Source organism: Fusarium phalaenopsidis, assembly GCF_050370095.1.
Source record: "Fusarium phalaenopsidis strain FUZ10S chromosome Unknown contig_32304, whole genome shotgun sequence".
Classification (NCBI taxonomy): Eukaryota; Fungi; Ascomycota; class Sordariomycetes; order Hypocreales; family Nectriaceae; genus Fusarium; species Fusarium phalaenopsidis.
In genome coordinates this window covers 2636954-2656559 of record NW_028145404.1, presented here as the reverse complement: position 1 = coordinate 2656559, position 19606 = coordinate 2636954, and the positions used below count along the sequence as shown (strand labels likewise).

The 19606-nt window shown below is 54.1% G+C and overlaps 3 protein-coding genes across 3 annotated transcripts; 2 read left to right on the top strand and 1 right to left on the bottom strand.

Annotated features, from left to right (window-relative positions):
• Window positions 1-3212: 3212 nt before the first annotated feature.
• On the bottom strand, window positions 3213-7419 carry LRP88_10095 (C2 domain-containing protein; the record flags this gene model as incomplete). Its single annotated transcript, XM_083246563.1, has 3 exons — window positions 3213-4151; window positions 4203-4784; window positions 4843-7419. The coding sequence occupies 3 exons, from the start codon at window positions 7417-7419 to the stop codon at window positions 3213-3215; spliced, it is 4098 nt and encodes a 1365-aa protein (XP_083097676.1).
• A 3928-nt stretch (window positions 7420-11347) lies between these two features.
• On the top strand, window positions 11348-14954 carry LRP88_10094 (ADP-ribosylation factor GTPase-activating family protein; the record flags this gene model as incomplete). The annotated part of the gene is made up of 4 exons (XM_083246562.1): window positions 11348-11411; window positions 11513-12096; window positions 12150-13606; window positions 13655-14954. 4 exons carry the CDS (start codon window positions 11348-11350, stop codon window positions 14952-14954), a joined length of 3405 nt encoding a protein of 1134 aa, XP_083097675.1.
• Window positions 14955-16604: 1650 nt separating this feature from the next.
• On the top strand, window positions 16605-18935 carry LRP88_10093 (kinase-like domain-containing protein; the record flags this gene model as incomplete). Its single annotated transcript, XM_083246561.1, has 5 exons — window positions 16605-16655; window positions 16810-17374; window positions 17428-18020; window positions 18071-18440; window positions 18493-18935. 5 exons carry the CDS (start codon window positions 16605-16607, stop codon window positions 18933-18935), a joined length of 2022 nt encoding a protein of 673 aa, XP_083097674.1.
• Between the last annotated feature and the right edge of the window lie 671 nt (window positions 18936-19606).

Here is a 19606-nt window from a genome sequence, read left to right as displayed (position 1 = left end):
CTAGTCGTAAAGCCAGTCAAAGGCGGCGGGCTATTTCCGTATTGCATCCCATCCCATCCCCCATCGTCTGCCTGCCTGTCGGAATCCTCGATCCCCATCAACTTGCTCGATGAGCTCGGCCCCAGGAGCGCGTATCAGCACGGTGCGCTTGTCTACCCGCGCCACTTTCGACGTTGACCATCCATTGACGGGCCCCCGCAGTACGGGCAACTCTGAGTCTGGCCTGGGCCACGAGGGACAGTGGCATCCGTCGTGGGATGGTGTTTGTGCGAGGGGGGGAGGGGCGCACACGGGAAGTTGCGGCGGGCGGTAGCGCGGGTGGTGCAGCATTGTGATGGACGTGTCTGGCGTTTCAGGGCTGTCGTTCGCTCGTCAATGCCCTCCCCTCCATCGAGGGAGAGGCGGCCTCGCCTGGGCTGGGAGATTTGAAGAGGAGACGTCCCAAATCTCGGCGCTTTGGGGCTTGAGCTGTTCGACGGGCGGGCTTATGCTGGTCGCCCGTCCACTAGAACCCACCCACACCCATCACAGCCCATGAAATGCATCCCTGAGTCCCTACTCGCTCGCGTTGAGAAAAAGATCAGACGGGCATGACATCGTGGGCAGCGGTGACGCGGGTTCGGGTTCAGGGGTCACGGAGAGTGGGTCCAATTCGAATACGCCACCTACGTCATTCGGGGCACCACAGCCGATCGGCCTCTGATTCGCCGACATGTCAGGTTCCCGAACTCGAGCGAATCAGCCTCAACCTTGGCGGACCTCGACGCTCGTTGCCGCTCCAGCCAAAAAGCTCCTTTAGATCGCGTTGAATCTTGGCACCTTCGCACGGTGTACCGGCAGATCTTTTGCTGGCAGTTTTCTCGTGTAGACGCTGGAAAACACTGTGCCAAAGCCGTCGTTGTATGTGTGGGGGGGAAGGGGACGGGACTCACACGGCACCAAGGGATGGATGGCTGCTCGCCCACGTGAGAACTGTTGGAAGCACATGTGCAACTCGGCTCTAGCTTGTTCTTGTTATCTGACAGGCCGTGTTACAACGGGCAGCAGAGAGAAAAGAACAAGGCGGAGAGGGGGAAAAAAAAGACATGCATCCTCTGTCACATGTACAGAGCACAACGGACCTATGGCAACGCTCAGAACCCAGATGCCAAGTCTCGCCTCGAGGCCTCACATCACATCTCACACCTCCGTCGACATCGGACGAAGAACCGCCTCCTCCTTTTCCGTTGCAGAGCCGAAGACCGTTGTTAACGCCATCCGTTTCAGGCGCCCGGATGGGGGTTGTCCGGACAAGCAAGGCCTCTTTCAAAAGCTCCGGGGGGGTTAAGATGGCAGGATGAAAATCACACCCCGAATGTAGTTGATGATGAACGGACCCTGAGGAAGATCTCACGCTTTTTTTCGTTCCTCCCCCTGTGTTTCCCGCCATCATGATGTTGCGGCATATCCCATGGCCGCCTCCTTTTGACGGCACTGGCATTCCTCGCGACCTTCTTCGCGATATTGCCATGATGATAATCAGGGTCGAAGCGGTGGCAAAATAGACTTGGGCACGATACTATCTTTGGGAGTTCTCCGGTCTCAGGCTGCCCGATTCAGGCGCGGGCGGCTGATCACAGACCACATCTCTTCGAAAACACCACGGACTTCAATCGTCTGGTATTACGTCGATGTCCCCATCAACGACCAACAGGCTTGCACCAAGTTCCAGATCATCACCCACAAATCCACATGTGTTAATCTCATCATCCTCCTGATCATCGACTGCTGCCTTGCTCGACAGCCGATCCCTCACAAAAAAAAAATGAGGGATTGACCCCCCAACTTGACCGAATCTCTGTCTCTGTCTCTGTCTGCCCCTCATGAAATCTTCTGGGCGGCTCCGCCTTGAAGCGGGCCCTGTTGGACCCTGATTTTTCGAATAGCGTCCCTCCTATCAAGGCCTTAAGCCTGTTTCGGACTCGACGGGACCATGCTCCACTCCACTCGACCCTCAGGAAGGCAATTCTCGTGTTCTGCCAGATGTAACCCGTTCGTCGGTCAGAGCGAGAACAATGGGCCAGCGGCAGAGCCAGCGTCTCGGTAAATAGGAGAAGGAAGAGCATGGCCTCAAAGTTTATCATGGTCGTTGGCGTTGATCTTGTCCAGTTCAAGGGGCTGCTCCCCTGTCTCACCATGAATGCATTGAAGCATTGACAATCGCGCCGCTTGCGTATCTTGTGCGAGCGTGTAAAGTAGTCTCCCTCCCTACAGTTCGGTTGCCTGCCGAGAGCCACTCCTTGCTCGGCCGAGTCGCACACACACAGATGTACATCCATATGCAGAGGAGACCTGGGAGAGCCTCCTCTCCTGCTGATGCCGTGCTTCAGGGAGAGAGCCAGAGGCACTCGATTTCGGCCGTGACCCGGTAATTTGCCTAGTCGCACGATATCTTCCGTGCAATGGCAATCACTTGCATGGCCTGGGATCAACGGCAGGCATGATTGCTAGGTCCTGTTGCAGCAAATATTAGCCTGAATTCATATCAGTCCGCGATATTGAGTCCTCGTATAGGTACAGGGTAGGCAACCTGAATGGAAATAACATCAACACCAACAACCTTCTTGATGATCTTATAGAGCCAGGCACCCTATATCATTCGGTATAGTACGACACTTATACGTATGACGACAGCGGCGATCTGCCTTAAGCGTCGTTTCAATATCATGGCTGGGGCTGGATCCTTGTTTAATTCAATTGTGTAGCATCAGCCCCTAAGATGAAGACAGGCCAGCCAGTCTTGCTAACCTAGGTCCAAGGACAAGTCAAGCATGTTCGTCTGGGATGTCAATACAATTACGAACGTGGTGATAAGTATGAAGTATCGCGAGGGACCAGTAAACAACATCCATCACACGGAAACATCCACTAAGCATCAGAACTTCATGACCATTCTGTTCATTAACTATCTGACCCCCTACCCTATCCGCCTCCCAAAACATCCCGGTTGTTCGTGTGTCCAAGTAATACGCTACAATCGCACTCGCTGCCTTCACTTCACGAATGAGGGTATCAGGTGCCTTTCCATCCAGCCAGGTATCAAGAAAACACTGCCCAAAAAACCCAACAAATCTTGCCCACTTGCTCCCTTCTGACTGCACCAAACAGCCAATACCGTCCGTCATATTGCCAACCGTCTAGATATCCTCCTCTTCCACACAACACCTAGCCCTTCATCGCCGTGGTAGGTTGTTCCGCCCAAAGTTGCCCGAGAACGCGGGTCCTCCACCAGCATTCCATCCCTGTGTCACGCTATTCTTGACGATAAGAGCTGCTGCTGCCGTAGCCGCCTGTCGCTCCTTCTGGCGATGCCGTTCCTTGAGATAGTGCGCCGCCTCAGGTCTCATGCGGAGGATGCGCAGGATCATATCGTCGCTTGGGTCTGCCTGTGCCTCTCGACGCTTCGCCTCCTTAGCCTTGCGCATGGTGCCCAGGTTACGGCTCATCATGATACTCTTTCCACGTCGGATCGTTCCCATGCTGGCAAAGGCACTGGCACTGCCCAGCGACGCTCCGAGCGCCGCTGGGGCAGAAAGCCGGTTCTGTTGCTGGTTCTGCTGCTGGAGGGCCTGCTGTGCCCGCTGCGCCGTTGCGGCCGCCATCCGCTCCGACTCTCGGATCAAACTGTTAGTGTCCTCGAAGTAGAAGAAGTTCAGCGACGCCAACTCGTGCCACTTAGGCGACTTGAGCGTCTCCGCTGGGACACCCAGCTGCTCTCCTGAATCGTCCTTGGCATTGAAAAAGGCAAAGAGTAGATCTAGCCACCGGTACACAATGTCCAGCTCCTTTCGTGTAAGGGGCCGTTGTTGCGAAGGCTTTTCTGATAGGGGTGGCACCAAAAGATGCTCAATCACCATCAGAACCTCCTTCCAGAGTCGTGCCATGACGGCATCCATCGTGGCCTTAGTCAATGTCTGCTTCATGATGGCAAAGTTCTCATCGAAGTAGGCAAACAGAGGATTCAGCACTGCATCAATCTGGGCTGGGGTCGCCGTGGGCGCGGCTGATGCCCGCTTCTTCCAGAGGCTCGTTACCGATGCACCAATGCCACCGGTTCCCAGCAGATGTCTTAGAGTCTCGAGAGACAATGTGCTGTTGATCTGAGAGGTGAGCTGTAAATTGTTAGCACTCTGTCCTCTGTAATGATTCGGGCGATACCATACCTTATCCGTAACCTTTCGGACCATGTCTCTCTCAGTGCGCTTGAGATGTCTAAAGGCCTTTCCAAAGTGGAACTGAATGTCATCACGCTCACCCTCCATACTGACTCTGATCAGCAATCGACCCTGGAGGTCCAGAGGTAGCCAAAACTCCCGAGGCAAGTAGTCGCCAAAGTGGAGGGGATCCAATTTGAGTGACGTTCGTCCCACGTAGTCATGATCGCCAAATGTATCGTAATCCCAGATCGTTGCAATCATATTGACCGAGCCCTGAACTGTGATGTCAAAGGTTTCATCCCAGCGTGGGTTCAGGTTCTTCTGAATGATCCTTGTCTTGTGCAGTCGCTTTTGATACTCGTCACCAAACACCACGTAAGGATCACTGAACCCGTTGGGATCACAGGCCTTGAGGTCCTCGGCCTCAACCACCTTGATCGTAAAAGTGTACTTGTTGGGCCTGCGTGTCTTCTTCTTGGGCCCGTCGATGCTCTCTAGCAGAGCGGCGCAAGCGTCGGGGTCCATAGCCCTCTCCAGCTTATCCAACTCTTGCATAGCATACTCGATGTTGTTGAGCTTGACAAAGGACTAGGCAAGGGTTAATATCCGTATGGTTAGGACTATGGTTCGTGAGTGTGGTGCTTACCTCCGAGTAAAACTGGAAGGGCTCAACCCTTTCCTTGTTGTTCCAAGCATCCTTTGCATACTTCATCCACTTCTCCTGAGTGGTCTGAGTCTGCGCGGCCAACTCCTCGGCTGATGGGCGATCCATCTCCTTTGCAAATCGCTGGTCCACAATCTCACAGTACTTTCCAATACCAATCGAGAATGCCCTCGAGAGAGCCGTCATGAATCTGGCATGGTGTTCCCGGTTGTCCCAGTTGAGCTGGAAGATGGTCTCAAGTGTCTGATTGAAAAACATGAACATATCAATGATGGACACACTGTGCCGTTCCGAGTCTCGGGGGATGTCATCTGGGTTCTCAGTGCGGACCTGGAACTGATCCTGCTTGATGGCCTGTTCGACGTATTCTTCCATCCTGCCTTCGGCAGCGTTGATCCAGCGCCACACAAAGTCAACCAAGAGGTTCTCGATGTTGAATGCAAAGGGTCGGCTAGGGAGATTTTCAGAGTGAATCTGGCGGATCGCAACAAGCTCCCTGTATAGGTCGAATCCGTCTTGGATATCGTGCTCGGTGCCAGTCTCTTCGCCCATTCCCAGAATGGACTCAAGGATCGCCTTCGCGTCCTCCTCAAAGCGCGGGAATATCTCCTCAACCAGGATGGTGAAGGGATTTACACCCATGATTTCGGGATTCTTCTTGTATCGCTTCTTGATTCTTTCGCAATGCTTGATGACTGTCTTGCCAAGTTTCACCACGTTGCCAAACACCCAGTCATTTCTGTCCGCTGAGATCTCCTTTTCCATATTCTGACGGTACAGTTCCTTGGCTTGTTCGTGGAGGCTTTGAGTCAGATGTGCCGCAAATTCAGACGCAGCTTCAGCTCTTGGAGAGAAGCAGGGGTCGTTGAAGATGTGGTTGCTTAGAATATACTGGATGACTCCAATATCGGGGGCCTTGGTTGCGTAACACTGATCCATCTGATCATACAGCTCACGCAATAACGTCTCGTGAAGGTTATGGAGAGTGTGCTGGTAGACGGCAAAGTCATGGACTGTCCAACGACTCGGATCGATTTCAGTGAGGGGAGTACTGTAGTGTGACATATGGGGAGGCTTCTTGGGTTCTGGGAGTGGTGTCTTGACAAAGTCTAGAACAGCGTCCAACTCGTCGGGGAGAAGTTCCCGATCCATAAAGTTGCGTGACGCAACCTCGAGCAATGTGATGAGTCTGGAGAATTGGGGCACTCTCCATCTCACACAGAGCTCGGTTAGGAGGTCCATGGACTGCTTTGACAGGGGTTGATATTCAAGATCAGGGTCGTTGTTGATCTGGTCAAAGGTCATGGCATGCTGAAGGATATACTTGAAGAAGGCTCTAGGATCCGGCGGAGTGAATGTGTAGATGTTGCCCTCCACTGCTCGGATGCCGGAATCACCAAGGTTTAGGGAAGCAAGGTTAAGAGACGGATCAAAGGCCATGGAACCGTCGTTTGATTGAGAAAGGGCACGGCTGAGGTCTGCATAGGCTCGATCGTCATAAGTAGACTGAGGCCTACTGGACAAGCCTTGGTCCAAGGCACCAGCCGACGTCTTTGCCAGCTCTGGCTTGGCAGTCAGGATATCGAGCATCATCTGCGAGAGATGGGTGGCTTCGGACTTTTGCCACTCCAAGAAAGCGTCTTCCACATCAAAGTCCTGGCTCCTCAGAGCACCAGGCATGTTCGCGCTGAGCCTAGCCTGGTAGGACTTTAGGTCTTTGAGGGCAGCCTCCTCTGTCCATGACTGCTTGTTTTCATTGATCTCGGCTTGCGCTTCAGAGAGACTCATCCCAAAGATCCTGGCCACTTGCTGAACAAGGGGCATGTCCTTGACGTCGTAACTCAGGGGCACGATAACTTCGATGGTTGTGCCAGCGCCATCGGATCCACTACCGACCAGGTTCTGGTCATTTGTGAGCAGCTTCTTCTCGAGTGAATTGAGCTTGGACAAGAGTTCGGGCTTATCGCTGCCGTGATCATGAAGAATAGCGCTAAGAAGACGAACAAAGAGGGCGAGGTGTCGATCAGGCAGGAGTTTCCATGAGTCGTCGTCTGGAGCAGCACCCTTCTGCGCCGCCTTCGTGGCAGCAGAGTAGAACATGAGAATGAGGGGCTCCACCTTCCTCTCCTTGTCAATGGTTCTCTTGAAGTTGTCCTCGGAAAAGGTGATGTAAGCTTCAGCAAACGTCCGTTTGATAGCAGCGTCATTGAAACCGGGGACACGCTCCTGGCCCTTGACTACGTTGGTCACCCGGCTGAGCACCTTGTACGAAAAGTTGTGCGGCAGCTTCATGCTGGACGAAGAGCCTGATGTGAATTCCTGCACCAGCATACCGACACTGGTATGGGTTCTGACAGGTTGCTTCGGGGCGGGGACATATTGTTTTCGCTTGGTCTTGGGTTGCAAGAGGTAATGTAGGTAGGCAGAGCGCAAGGCGAAGCTGCGAGCATCGTCATGTTCAACGACGATGGGCTGGACTCTGGATGTCGCGCGGGCTCTGCCGATATCCCTACTGCTGCCCATGCGGCGGCTGGGATTGTACGAGTGTCGAGATGACATGGCGGCGGCGGCGGCGGTCGAGGGCTGACGGCGACGTGGACGGTGAGGATTTGAAAGAACGACGGGGTTGCTCAGGACGCGAGATGATGCCCAGGGTGGTCTATATCTACGCGCCCCAGCTCATGGCAAGCGGCGGCGGTTCGAGAGTAAGATGGCGCCAGCAAACGTCGATGCTGATGGAGGAGAAAGTGGGAGGGGGACGGAGCCTGGTCTGAGCGAGCCAAGGGAGACAAGTAGCGAGGGGTCTTGGATGCTGATGTAGAGAGAGTAACAGATATGCGGTGAGTTTGCGAATGGAATGACAAGGTGCGATTGTGATACAAAGACCTTTGAGCCGGTCGCGAGATGAATTTTTTTTTTTTGACTCTGGAACTTTGGTTAGAAGTCCGCTGATGGGAGATTGACGGTGTGAAGTGATGGAGGAAGTAGGAGTCGCCCCGTCGCCTCCTTCAGTCAATCTGATTGATCCGTGCGATAAGCAGTAGCAAGGTAGGTACCAATACGAAGGGGGGGAAGAAAGCGGTAAAGACAGCCAAGCCAGCTCAGCAAGTTGAAAGGAGTGATTAGCTGAAGAGATGTGATAGCGGCGCACTGCAATTTTGGTGTGACGGGCAGACAATGACGATCGCTCTCGAGATGGAAGCAGCTGAAGGCCTGCTCAAGTCGTGAAAGATACTACGGCGCATACAGCATTAACACCAGGTTGTCCTGCGAATGTGGGCAGCCGCTGGATGCTACAGCGCCCAAACAAAGCCCAAACCCCAAAGCTCAGCCCAAATGATGGAACGCAACGTCATCCATCCAAGTTGGATCCATGGGCTGAGAGCCTGACACGCGCCAGGGATATCCAATGGCTCCGTCCCCTGGGCAGGACCCTGAGGAGCGCTAACTTTGCGCTACTGCCCGCCCGAGCTCGGGCGCTTGCTTTCTGTCTTTTGCTCGGGCTCCTGAAGGTCGGGTCGGAGGCTGCGCCACTCAAACGCCGTATCCGCCACACCAATCTCATGATGGATTCATGGTGGCTGAGACGTCTTGACAATGGGAGACATGGGTTCGGTGAATAGCGAAGGCAACAGAGGATGAGATATTAATAACAAGGGAACTAGGAAACGTCATCTCTCTTTCAGGTACCGTACTATTGGTATCATACTGGCTGCAACCATTCTCATTGTCATTTGTAGATCTGGACCTGATAAGACTCCTTTCATTCCACTATGCATTCACTTGTCATACAAGGCATTCTAATCAAGTCAAAGAATGAATCTGTATTCGTCATTAGAACAATCAAGATATGTGTGCGTGTAGAAGAAAAGTGCAATAATTAGTTGAACCCCTAGGATGAAAGACGACATACCACTGTCGTTCTGTTAGTCTCATGGCCGTTATTGGTGTCTCGACCGGCCGAGATCTAGACCAGCCTCGACCCTCATCGGAAATATGCCAGAATCTCGTATAAGCTGCATAACTACGTACCCAGTGTACAGATATAGCATTGTGCGACTGCAAGAATATGCAGGACGACTGAGCCACAGCTTGTCAGTAAGATGGCAGACGCGTACGAGCCACCTTCTTTTGCAAACAAAGACATTCATGGCAGGGCATCATGTGTTTCTGTCCTCGTGTTCTCAGCACTCAGGACCGGATTGACAGCTCACGAGGACGCTGAAGTCGCTGCACTCCACATTTGGAAGCCACCTGTTCGCATGCATCTTGGTTGTAATTCGCCACAAACCATGTGCTCTATCACCTCGAGGCTGCTGAAGCAAACAACTTGGTTGTGCCTTGATTGACATGACTGGCTATCACCACCTGACTTGGGATGGATGACGAGCAGCCTCTCGACGATTGGGTAACAATCTGGAGCTGGAGGTTAAAGGACTCTAACCCCGCCCAAAGAGGAGCCACGGCCATGGATCCTGGACGTCGAATGCCTGAAAGGATCAGCAGCAGCAGTTCCTTGTCTGGAGAATCAAGGATCGGGCCAGGGTTCTGGAGTCGGGTGCCCTTGAAATGACTGTGTGACAGTGTGACCGGGGAGCGAGGTCACTGGGGTTGAGCGGGAAAAGGGTCATGTCAAGCGCAAGCGTGGTTAGCACTCGCACTCTTGGCACTGTACGACTGTCAGAGCGCCAAGCCACCTACCGAGTTTGGGCTGAGACCGCCGTTGGCGCATTTAGCTACAGGCGCCGCTGCCCCAGCCGAAGCGCCCACCAGGAGCACCGTTACGTTTCAAACCTGCTGGCACAAATGATTGATTGCGCGGGAGGATAGGACTGGACGGGACAGGCTGGGCAGCTCGATATCTCCAATTTTAGAAGCTCCACGGGTACCTGCACTTGCTACTGGCGCTGGCTTGTGTTCAATGTCACTGACGCTGTGCCTTTGTCGGACCGCTGATCCAACAACAGACAAGGAACCTAGCCGACTTGATCCAAACAATGGATGGCCCCTCCGAGGATCAACTTCTGTTTGAGAGACCCGGGCTTGTTCTGTTTCGCAAGGGTCTCGGGCCGGATAAAGGCCAGTACCCTGTTTTCCTCGGTGCTAGACTCCGTACTCAGCATCCGTAAACTGAACCTGAACCTGAAAGTAGAAGCCGGGGTTAGGTAGTCTCTTCATAGAGGGTGGTTCATAATAGAGGGTGGGTGGATTGTCACAAAGAAATGCCCATGACACCACCAACAGACGAGATCAGACCTCTATATGTGTGATACATATTGATGACCGAGATCATGAAGTGTACCAAAAGTGGAAAAAGGGTAGACAAGAACGCCAAGTTTGTTGATCGCTGCGAACTGGCTTTCCAATTCTGCAGCCATTCTCCATAGAAGCACCTTGTGTGGATTGGATGAATGTCTCATGTACGACCGGCGCCGCATCCCCGACAAGCAGCAAGCAACCAACTTACATACATACGTACATGCAAAGACCCTGCCGAGCCAAAGTAAAACACCGACGACTAATTTGCCTGTTGGGGCCAGAGGACGAACATCCCCGGTCTTTGCTTTATCAGTCTGGCCGAGGGCTGCTGCTAAATACAAACTTCCATTCTGTAGGATTCGACGCCTGCATTCTCTTCTTCTTTCTTCCTCCCCCGACTGAAGTGATTCTACGCCTTAGTTATCCACTGCAAGACAGGGCGAAAGAACCATCCTCTCTCTTGCTTCACTCTTGTTCCCCTCCTCCTCTTTTCATCCGCCTCCCCCCGCCAACCAACCATCGGCCGCTCGCCCGCAGCTTCTCCGTCGTCTCTCTGCCCGCCTTAACCTTGACATCCGTCTTTCGTCGCCGCCTGAAGAACATCCCCCAGTCGCTTTCTTCATCTATCCCAGTAATCGCCGGCATTACGACACCCACAGGCAGCAGTACTATTATCAGAGCGCCATTTTATGACTGCCTGTCCCGCCGCGCACTCGACGCCTCGATACTTACGTCGCCCCTCGAGCTTCGCGCATCCGCTAAATACAAAGACGACACGCCCATTCCCGAGGCGGTCGCGAACGTCCAGCCCGTCTGCGCCCGCGCCCGCGCCCTGAGCCACAACCAGCCAGCGAGTCTGCATCCTGCGACTCCGACATCATTTCTACAGCTAGTCGAGGTGCGAGTGGGCCACTCCGGTTGGCTCAGCGCCAGATGACGGTCCCCCTTGTCCCGCCCTGAGCCCCGCGCTACCACGATTCGTACTGGCACTATCCTGTCCTTGCTGGCTGCTGGCCTGCTGCTACTGCTGCGACTGCTGCTGCTCGCTCGCTGTCACGGTGTCACGGTGTCGCCTGTCGCCTGTTTCGCCGTTGTGCGCCCCCCCGGTGTGCGTGCGTTCGTCGCTCCATCTTAAAAAGATCCCGACAGCTCCAGTTGTTGGGTCCGGCCGCGACTGTTTCCGTCCCCCGTCTCTCGCCGCTCGCCGCCCTCTCATCGCGACTCAACAATGGGTATCGTCAGCAGCAAGCCCGACGACGGGGCTGCTCTCTACCTGAGAGATCAGAACCGATGTACGTTGATTTGTCCTTCCCCGCGTTTTCTCGCTGCGATCCCGCTTCCGCTCCGAGTCCTTGTGGCTTGTTCCTCCAAACTGACCGACTTCGTCTCCTAGTGAACATATCTTCCTTGGTCGTTACAAGCCCACGGAAGCGAACCTCTGTTAACATTGTCCCCAATGCATATCCAACTACCAAGATAACCGCCCAGAGAACGCTCGGCGACACATCTCCCATAGAATTTGTTCAGGTTGGTTTGCGCCGCTTCCCCCCAGCTTCCCCTCCTCCCATCAGTCTTCGACCTTTGTTAGCAGCTCCTGACCCGCCCCAGGATCCCGACCCCTCAAACCCGAGCGGTGCACCGAGTTTTCTAATTAAGCTGAGCAACGATGACGAGCTCATATTCTCCTTCACATTTGTCATGCGCCAGTCGCAGGGCCAACCTGACGCAAATCCCGGCCCCATCGATACCAGCATTTCCGGCCTCACCTATGTCAACGCCTCCAACCCCAGAGAAGTCGAGAACCTAGTGACTCGAGAGTTCCATGCCGACCCGAATCTACATAAGAATGCCAACGTGGCCTTGGTTGGTGACTATTCAACCGGTGGAAGCCCGTCAGTGACATTCGAGTGGACATGGAAGTGGAAGCCACCGAAGCCCACAGAGGACCGAGGTGGCGGATGGAGGAACTCGTGCAGCGTACTGTTTTCCTTTCTGTTACTTGACGAGTGCATACTGACTTGAAGATGTAGTTTGTTGAGTACGATTCTCGGGCCCATCGGCTGCACACATTGGCGAGCTTCTCCTATTTTGTTGCAGGTATTAACTTCCTGACCCAACAGTTATGCCTCTCGCCCGCTCACACTATTCCAGGCACAGGCGCATCCTTGAGCCATCCGAACTCGCCCTCCCCTCCTTTCCTGCTAGCATCCCCGCCCAAGATTCGAGTTGCCTCGTCCCAATCAGTAGACTCCCGCATGACCGTTCCAGATATCCTCGACGAACCCGTCTCGCCCTTGATGCCTACCGCCGAGGTACCACCTACACCCTCGTTCAGGGAAGCAAAGGAGCCTGTCAAGGTGGACGTACCTTGTCCCAAGCCTGGAGACGAAGTCATGGTCAGCGACGACGGACCAGTCTTTCGGGCTACCCTCAAGGCTCTGGAGCAAAAGACGGGCAACATGAGGACCCAGATGAAGAAGGTTCTGAAGAAGGCCGAACACGCACACGCATGTCAAATCGAAGCCAACGACGCCTTCCTCGCCTTCGTTGACTCGCTCCGAGATGCTGCGTCAACCAACGCCAACGCCGTCCAACCCGCTCTGGAGCACTACTTTGACAAGATTGCGCGAGAAATTCTCAGCTTTGAGCGCCAAAACACCTATAACCTCCAAAAGATCATCATCGACCCTGTAGCGAAGCTATACCAGGTCGACATCAAGCAGGCCGAGTCGAAGAAACGAGACTTTGAAGAGGAGAGCAAAGATTACTATGCATACGTATCCCGCTACTTGGGGCAACGTCAGGACTCGGTCAAGGCTAAGAAGCTTGCGGAGGCCGATTCCAAGTACCAGAATAAGCGACGCAACTTTGAGCTCAAGCGGTTCGACTATTCCAGCTTCATGCAGGACCTCCACGGAGGTCGAAAGGAACAGGAAGTTTTGTCTCACCTTACGAAATTCGCCGACTCCCAAACAAGGGGATTCCTCGCGACAGCCAAGAAAATCGAAACCCTCCTGCCACAACTTGAGGCGCTATCGAACGAGGTTCAGGAAGCTGACAAGGAATATCAATATCAGCGACGTGAGCGCGAAGAGAAGAGGCGCCTGCTTGAGAAGACTAATACCCCCTATAAAGAGCCTGAGCAGAGCAGCACCATTAGCAGCATCCCTATCGCCACTGCCACTAACGGAAGTGCTGGTAACACCTCGGATTCCGACCTGGGCCGCGCAGATAGCACTGGATCACAGCTTAATTCTGGAGCCGCGAGCGCTCCTTCAGCCGTGGAACTATCTAGGTCCCCAGGTAGCGCACAGCCGATGGTAGGAAGCCCCGTCGCGCCGTCCAAGTTCAAGGGGATCCGCGATCTTGAGGAGCGGGATAGCTCACAATCGGCTGTCACCCACCGCAAGGAAGGACTCTTATGGGCGCTCAACAGGCCTGGAGGACATGTTGACCCTCGAAACTTGAATAAACAGGGCTGGCACAAGTGAGTTTCCCAATCATGACGCAGTAGATATTTGCTGACCCTTTACAGGTTCTGGATCGTTCTGGATCAGGGAAAGCTGTCTGAATATAGCAACTGGAAACAGAGGCTGGATCTCCACATGGATCCCATCGATCTTCGAATGGCCTCAGTTCGAGAAGCTCGGAATGCTGAGCGACGGTTCTGTTTCGAGGTGATCACCCCGAACTTCAAGCGAGTGTACCAGGCTACGTCGGAAGAAGACATGAACAGTTGGATCTTGGCTATCAACAACGCTCTTCAGAGTGCCATGGAGGGCCGAAGCTACCAGGGCAAGCCAACTTCATCGAACGGCGACTCCATCAAGAGAGACATTGGCTCTGTCCTCACAGGCAAGACACAGTCGCTGAGCCACGGCAACCATCACAGCTCCTCCAGCAGCGGCATACCCAGTCGTAGGATCACAGTGGGTGCACGGCCCAGCGCAGTCAGAACCCCAAGCTCCGGCTACGACGAGTATCCCGATAGGCTTCTGCAGATGGTTCGGGACAATGATCAAGGCAACATGTGGTGCGCCGACTGTGGTTCCGGATCCAAGGTGGAGTGGGTGTCGATCAACCTGGGTATCATCCTGTGCATCGAGTGCAGTGGCATTCACCGTTCTCTCGGTACCCACGTCAGCAAGGTACGATCTCTGACGTTGGACGTCAAGTCTTTTACGGTCGATATTGTCGAGCTCCTCTTGCTCATCGGGAACCGTGTGTCGAACATGATTTGGGAGGCCAAGCTTGATCAATCACAGAAGCCAACAGCACAGGCGAGCCGTGAGCAGCGTCTTCGGTTCATCACATCCAAATATGTGGATCGGGCGTTTGTAGAGCCCATCTCACCGACGCTATCACGATATGCGACCGCGGATGAGACTCTGCTGGCCGCTATTAAGAAAAACGAGATCCAGCAGGTGCTGTACGCCTTGGCACTTAAGGCGAACCCAAACACTGTCGACAAGATGAGGGGCACTCACGCTGTATGGCTTGCTCTGGCTGCGGCAGACCCGGCAGCTCCATCTCCTACCCCTGTGTCGGCAGCCGATGACGGCAAGTCTGTGCCGTTCCCAGTAGCGGAGCTGCTGGTCCAGAACGGGGCCGAAATCCCTTCGGCGATGCCGGCGTTCCCTCTGGGGCGCTTTGCGCAGCTCTACGTAGAGCAGAAGCGTGGGCGTGGGGTAACTGGGAGCTCTGGCGATGCAGTCCCCTCACTCCCTGGAACAATGAGTCCAGCCGAGAAACTTCAGCGTGAGAGAGAAGCTCGACTTCAAAAGCGCGTGAGCACAGGAGGCAGGCTGGCCAGATCTCCCATCCCCGAGAAATAGGAACCCGGCTGCTAGGAACGATTGGCAGGCTTGGGTTTCTGCTACTATCTGTATGACCTCTCACGGCCACGGAGCCGGGAGAGTAAATGATTCTGCATTTTTCATTCTTCGTTTTTTTCTTGGAGGCGATTGGGTTGACGACGACTTCGCTTTGATAATGACGGACGGCAGGCACTTTTGATAAGAGAAAGATGGGTGTCATGGAGTTTACAGGCGTTGACGATCGCTTTCTCTGGACCATGACGGTTGGGAAATGCGACATGAACACAACAGGCGAACTGCAGAGAACAAGGGAGAAGAGGAGATGGATATGGGCACGTTTTGGAGGGGAGGAGGTGTAGAATGGATGGTGGTGGGAGTAGAGCTTTCTTGTTAGAGTGCCAAGTTGTTGGATAGGCACGTCTTGTTGATTATTATACGCCGAGAAGCACACCTAGGCATGGATATTGAATAATGGTAATGCCGAGTTGAGGATGTGGCATATTTGTTTCTGTCCTGTGGTGAATCCTTTGGTGAACTTTAGGCGTTTCGAGGGTTGAAGTTGGAGATAATCCGGATTCCAGTCCCTTGACTGGTTGGTACTCGAGTCATGACGCGCGTGACAAGAGGACATGGGAGTGGGTTAGAAAACGGGCGTCAGGGGAGCATGCGGAACGTCTCATTCAGGCCGACAGCGTGACTCGCCGAGGCTGGCGGATGACGACATGGGGAAAGGCCCATGGGATAAGAACAGGGCTCTAGTGTATGATCATCTGGTGTTTAAGCATGGCCTGGCATCTCGATGGTTGATTGTAAGGTCATCTATGAAGTTGAAGAAGCTGTCCAATGCGATGAGTACAGGAGGATCCACATGTAGGGCACTCGCAGCCCCCTTGTCATGAGTGACAGGAGAGACAGCATCATGTCGGCCTCCTGAACTGGCCTTGTCTGGCTCACAACTCTTGAGCAGCTCTAGTTACAGGCAGCTGGAGCGAATGGTTCCACTGAAACGAGGCGAGATCCATACCACAGCCCACGGATGGATGCTGGGCGGGGGCTTATGAACACATCCGCCATCCCTTACAGACCTGGTGCTGTGCAGGCTGGGTCAGGTACTTGATCGAGCTCCCCGATGCTGTCATGGACGGGCATTGCTACCTGTGACCACTTCGGCTGCGCAGACCTGGTGCTCAAATATATGATGCTCGAATCCCTCTCTACAACTCGCAAGAACCGGTAGTCATTCTTTTAATTATTACAAGCCCCCCTTCTTCGAGGCTGTGACTCGCTCGGTAGGTCAACGTGCAAGGGCTAAGTACATGGGGGCCGTACCCAGGTACTTCTAAAGTGGCTTGGAACCAACAAGTACCATCGCCAGGCAGTTGTCGCACCCCAGGTACTTTGGACTCTAGCTCTAGGCTGCCTCCTCCACCATCCGTCAGAAGAACAACCACAAGTCTCTAGGGCCCGTTCGTTCACGGCACATCCCCTTCCCTTCTTTCGCTTCATACATTTGCTTCTTTTCTTTCCCCTTCTTCCTCCCAGGCATCACTTTCTTCCCCTTCCCCACCAGATCAGCGTCCCTGTTCCTGGCCGTCATCTCAGCTCACCCCCATCGTGATCAATTTCACCTGGCTCGTCTCCAGCTTCATCCACAGCTCCCTTTCAGCCATGGCTGACATGGCTCCGCGAAACGAAAAGAGCCAATTGAAGCGCCCGCGCGTCAGTTTTTCCTCTCCTCTACTCCTCTTGCCCTCGTTTTCCTGCGTTTGCGCTGCCGCTCGCCAGGCATCGTCCGTCTCCGAAGACTCCGTTGCGCGCGCAACGGCTGTCGCGCTCTCCTTATCTTGCCACTCGTGCTGACATCGCTATTCAGGGCTCGCTACCAGAGGACGAAACCGAGACCAAGAAGCCTCGCAGAGCCGAACATCTGACCCCCGGCGCGCCAGACAAGACTCCCGTCGCCAATAAGCAGCATCTCCCTTCACCCGTCACACACGTCACCGAAGACTCTGGCGACCTCGTCAAGGAGGCCACCATCACTCCTCCGGGGCAGCGCCAGCAGGAAATCACCCCAAAGAAGACCGAAGACGCCTTCTCCCAAGCCCAGGCGCTGTCCTCGCCGCCCCAGGACACCCAGCCGCTCAGCCAGTTTGTCGACCGTCACCCTGCCATCTCTGACGACATTGAGGATGAGGTTCGCGAAGGTGTCTGGGGATACTTGGTTCCCCTCGACCCTAAATATGGCGACAAGCCCATTGTCTTAAAGAAGCGAAGTGCGTGTCCCTTGCCAGAGACAGTTGCCGATGGTGTCAAGAAAGAGGATGTGCCCAAGACCAACGGTAAAGCAGTCGCGTTGAAGGAGGAAGAAACCTACGAGAAGAAGAAGACCAAGGGCGTTCCTTCCGGTGGCTATTTGATAGGCCGCCATCCCGAGTGTGGTCAGTAACCTATCCGTCTTGTGTCACCCGGGCACCGCAGTTAACCTGAGCAGACATTGTCGTCAATGACGGAATCGTTTCGAACCGACACTGCCTGATCTTCACCGAGAACAAGGGCAACGACACCGTTGCGATCGTCGAAGACCTCTCGAGCAATGGAACCTACGTCAATGAAGCCATTGTCGGCCGAAATCAGCGTCGCGAGCTGGAGGAGCAAGATGAGATTGCCGTCCACGGCAAGGCGCGTTTCGTGTTCCGCTACCCCCAGGCCCGCCAGACAAGCGACTTCTTGCAGCAGTATACGCTTCTGGAGAAGCTTGGCAAGGGTCACTTTGCCGAAGTCTATCTTTGTGTTGAAAAGTCGACCGGTCAGCGATATGCTGTCAAGATCTTCACCAAGCACCCTGGCATGGAGGATCGCTCAAAGACCGAGGGTCTGCAGCAGGAAATTGGCGTGCTGATGGGTGTCAGCCATCCCAACGTCCTCTGCCTCAAGGACACGTTCAACGAGCGCGACCGTGTCTACCTGGTGCTTGAGCTTGCGCCAGAGGGAGAGCTTTTCAACTACATCGTTATGAAGCAGAAACTCAGCGAAGACGAATCAAGGAAACTATTCTTGCAGCTGTTCCAGGGCATCAAGTATTTGGTAAGTATCCTGCCGATGTCTAGATCGAGTTGAGAACTCACCATGTTTAGCACGAGCGCAACATTGTGCATCGGGATATCAAGCCCGAAAACATTCTCCTAGTTGACAAGAACCTCCATGTCAAGCTCGCCGACTTTGGATTGGCCAAGATTATTGGAGAAGAGTCATTTACTACTACGCTCTGCGGAACTCCTAGTTACGTTGCTCCTGAGATTCTGGCCGACTCGAAGCAACGCAAGTACACAAAGGCCGTCGACATTTGGTCCCTGGGAGTCGTGCTCTATATCTGTCTTTGTGGTTTCCCGCCTTTCTCAGACGAGCTCTACTCGCGCGATTTCCCCTTTACTCTGTCCCAGCAGATCAAGAGTGGACGATTCGACTATCCTTCGCCCTACTGGGATTCTGTTGGCGACCCAGCCCGTAAGAATTTCTGCCTTCTGGACACAACTGTTTACTGACAATGGATGCCTAGTTGACCTAATTGACTCAATGCTGATTGTTGACCCCGAGAAGAGGTTTACAATTGATCAATGTCTCTCACACCCCTGGCTCACCCAGAACGCCCCCAGTGTCAATGACAGCACCGGCGGCCTAGTGGGCGGCCTTGCAGGCCTTGAGGTCAACCGACGAGTGCCGGCTAGAGAGCGAACCCTCCTATCATCGATCAACTCGGTGCAGGTTACGGCCCAGCTCGAGGTGGGCAAGAACAAGAATCCTGTCAAGGTGTTTTCCAAGAACAAGGGCCGTGTTACCAATGTTCACAAGGAGGCGGGGCCCGCTTCTCAACGAGCACCCCAAGAGTTCATGGAGCTGGGAGGTAAGGGCGATCAAGAACTCTTCGGAGATGAAGATTCGAGCATTTACCCAATAGGTGATAATGCCAGCAAGGTCAAGGCGGGCAAGGCCAAGCGATAAGGCGGCAATAGTTTGTACAACCTGGATTTTAGGGTATGGGCGAGTCTGTAACTGGTGTTGGGTTTCTGTGCGATTGGATGTATTGGATGGTTTTCGATATTGATTTTGTTTGTGGTTCTATAGAAGACGGGGCTGGCCACACATTGGGGGTTTGCACGGGGTTTCATATTTGGATTTTCATTTACGGCTGGGAGTCATCTGATTGAGGGCTTATCACTCAGTATGATGGCAGAAGGATTCAGCTTGGATACATGGATGGGCGACCAACTATCGGTCGAGCCCATGATAACTTACACTACCTAACAAAAGTCTGGAGTTTGCTTTGCGTGGGTGTGGTTGAAAGTCCTTGTCGGCCCGTCCATTTGTCCGGGCCAGCGCCCTCGCTTAGCGCCCACACATGGCAGAAAAAATGGCGGGGTCCAGTGGGTGAAGTCAAGCCCCACCAGAGAGGGCTACAATCCATCGCCGCTGGGACAAGAATCCTCACATTATTCCGCTCGTCGACCTTGCAACGCCTGCCCGCCCGACGCTCGAGATCGCCCTCCGACCGCGCAGCCTTGCCTTGACGTTGCCCTCGTTCGCATCTTTCGAAGCCGAAGCTGGACGAGTCGATCCCACGTCAGAAACCTATACTCAAGTCACCCCGCGAGGCAGTCAACACCCGAGCCAAT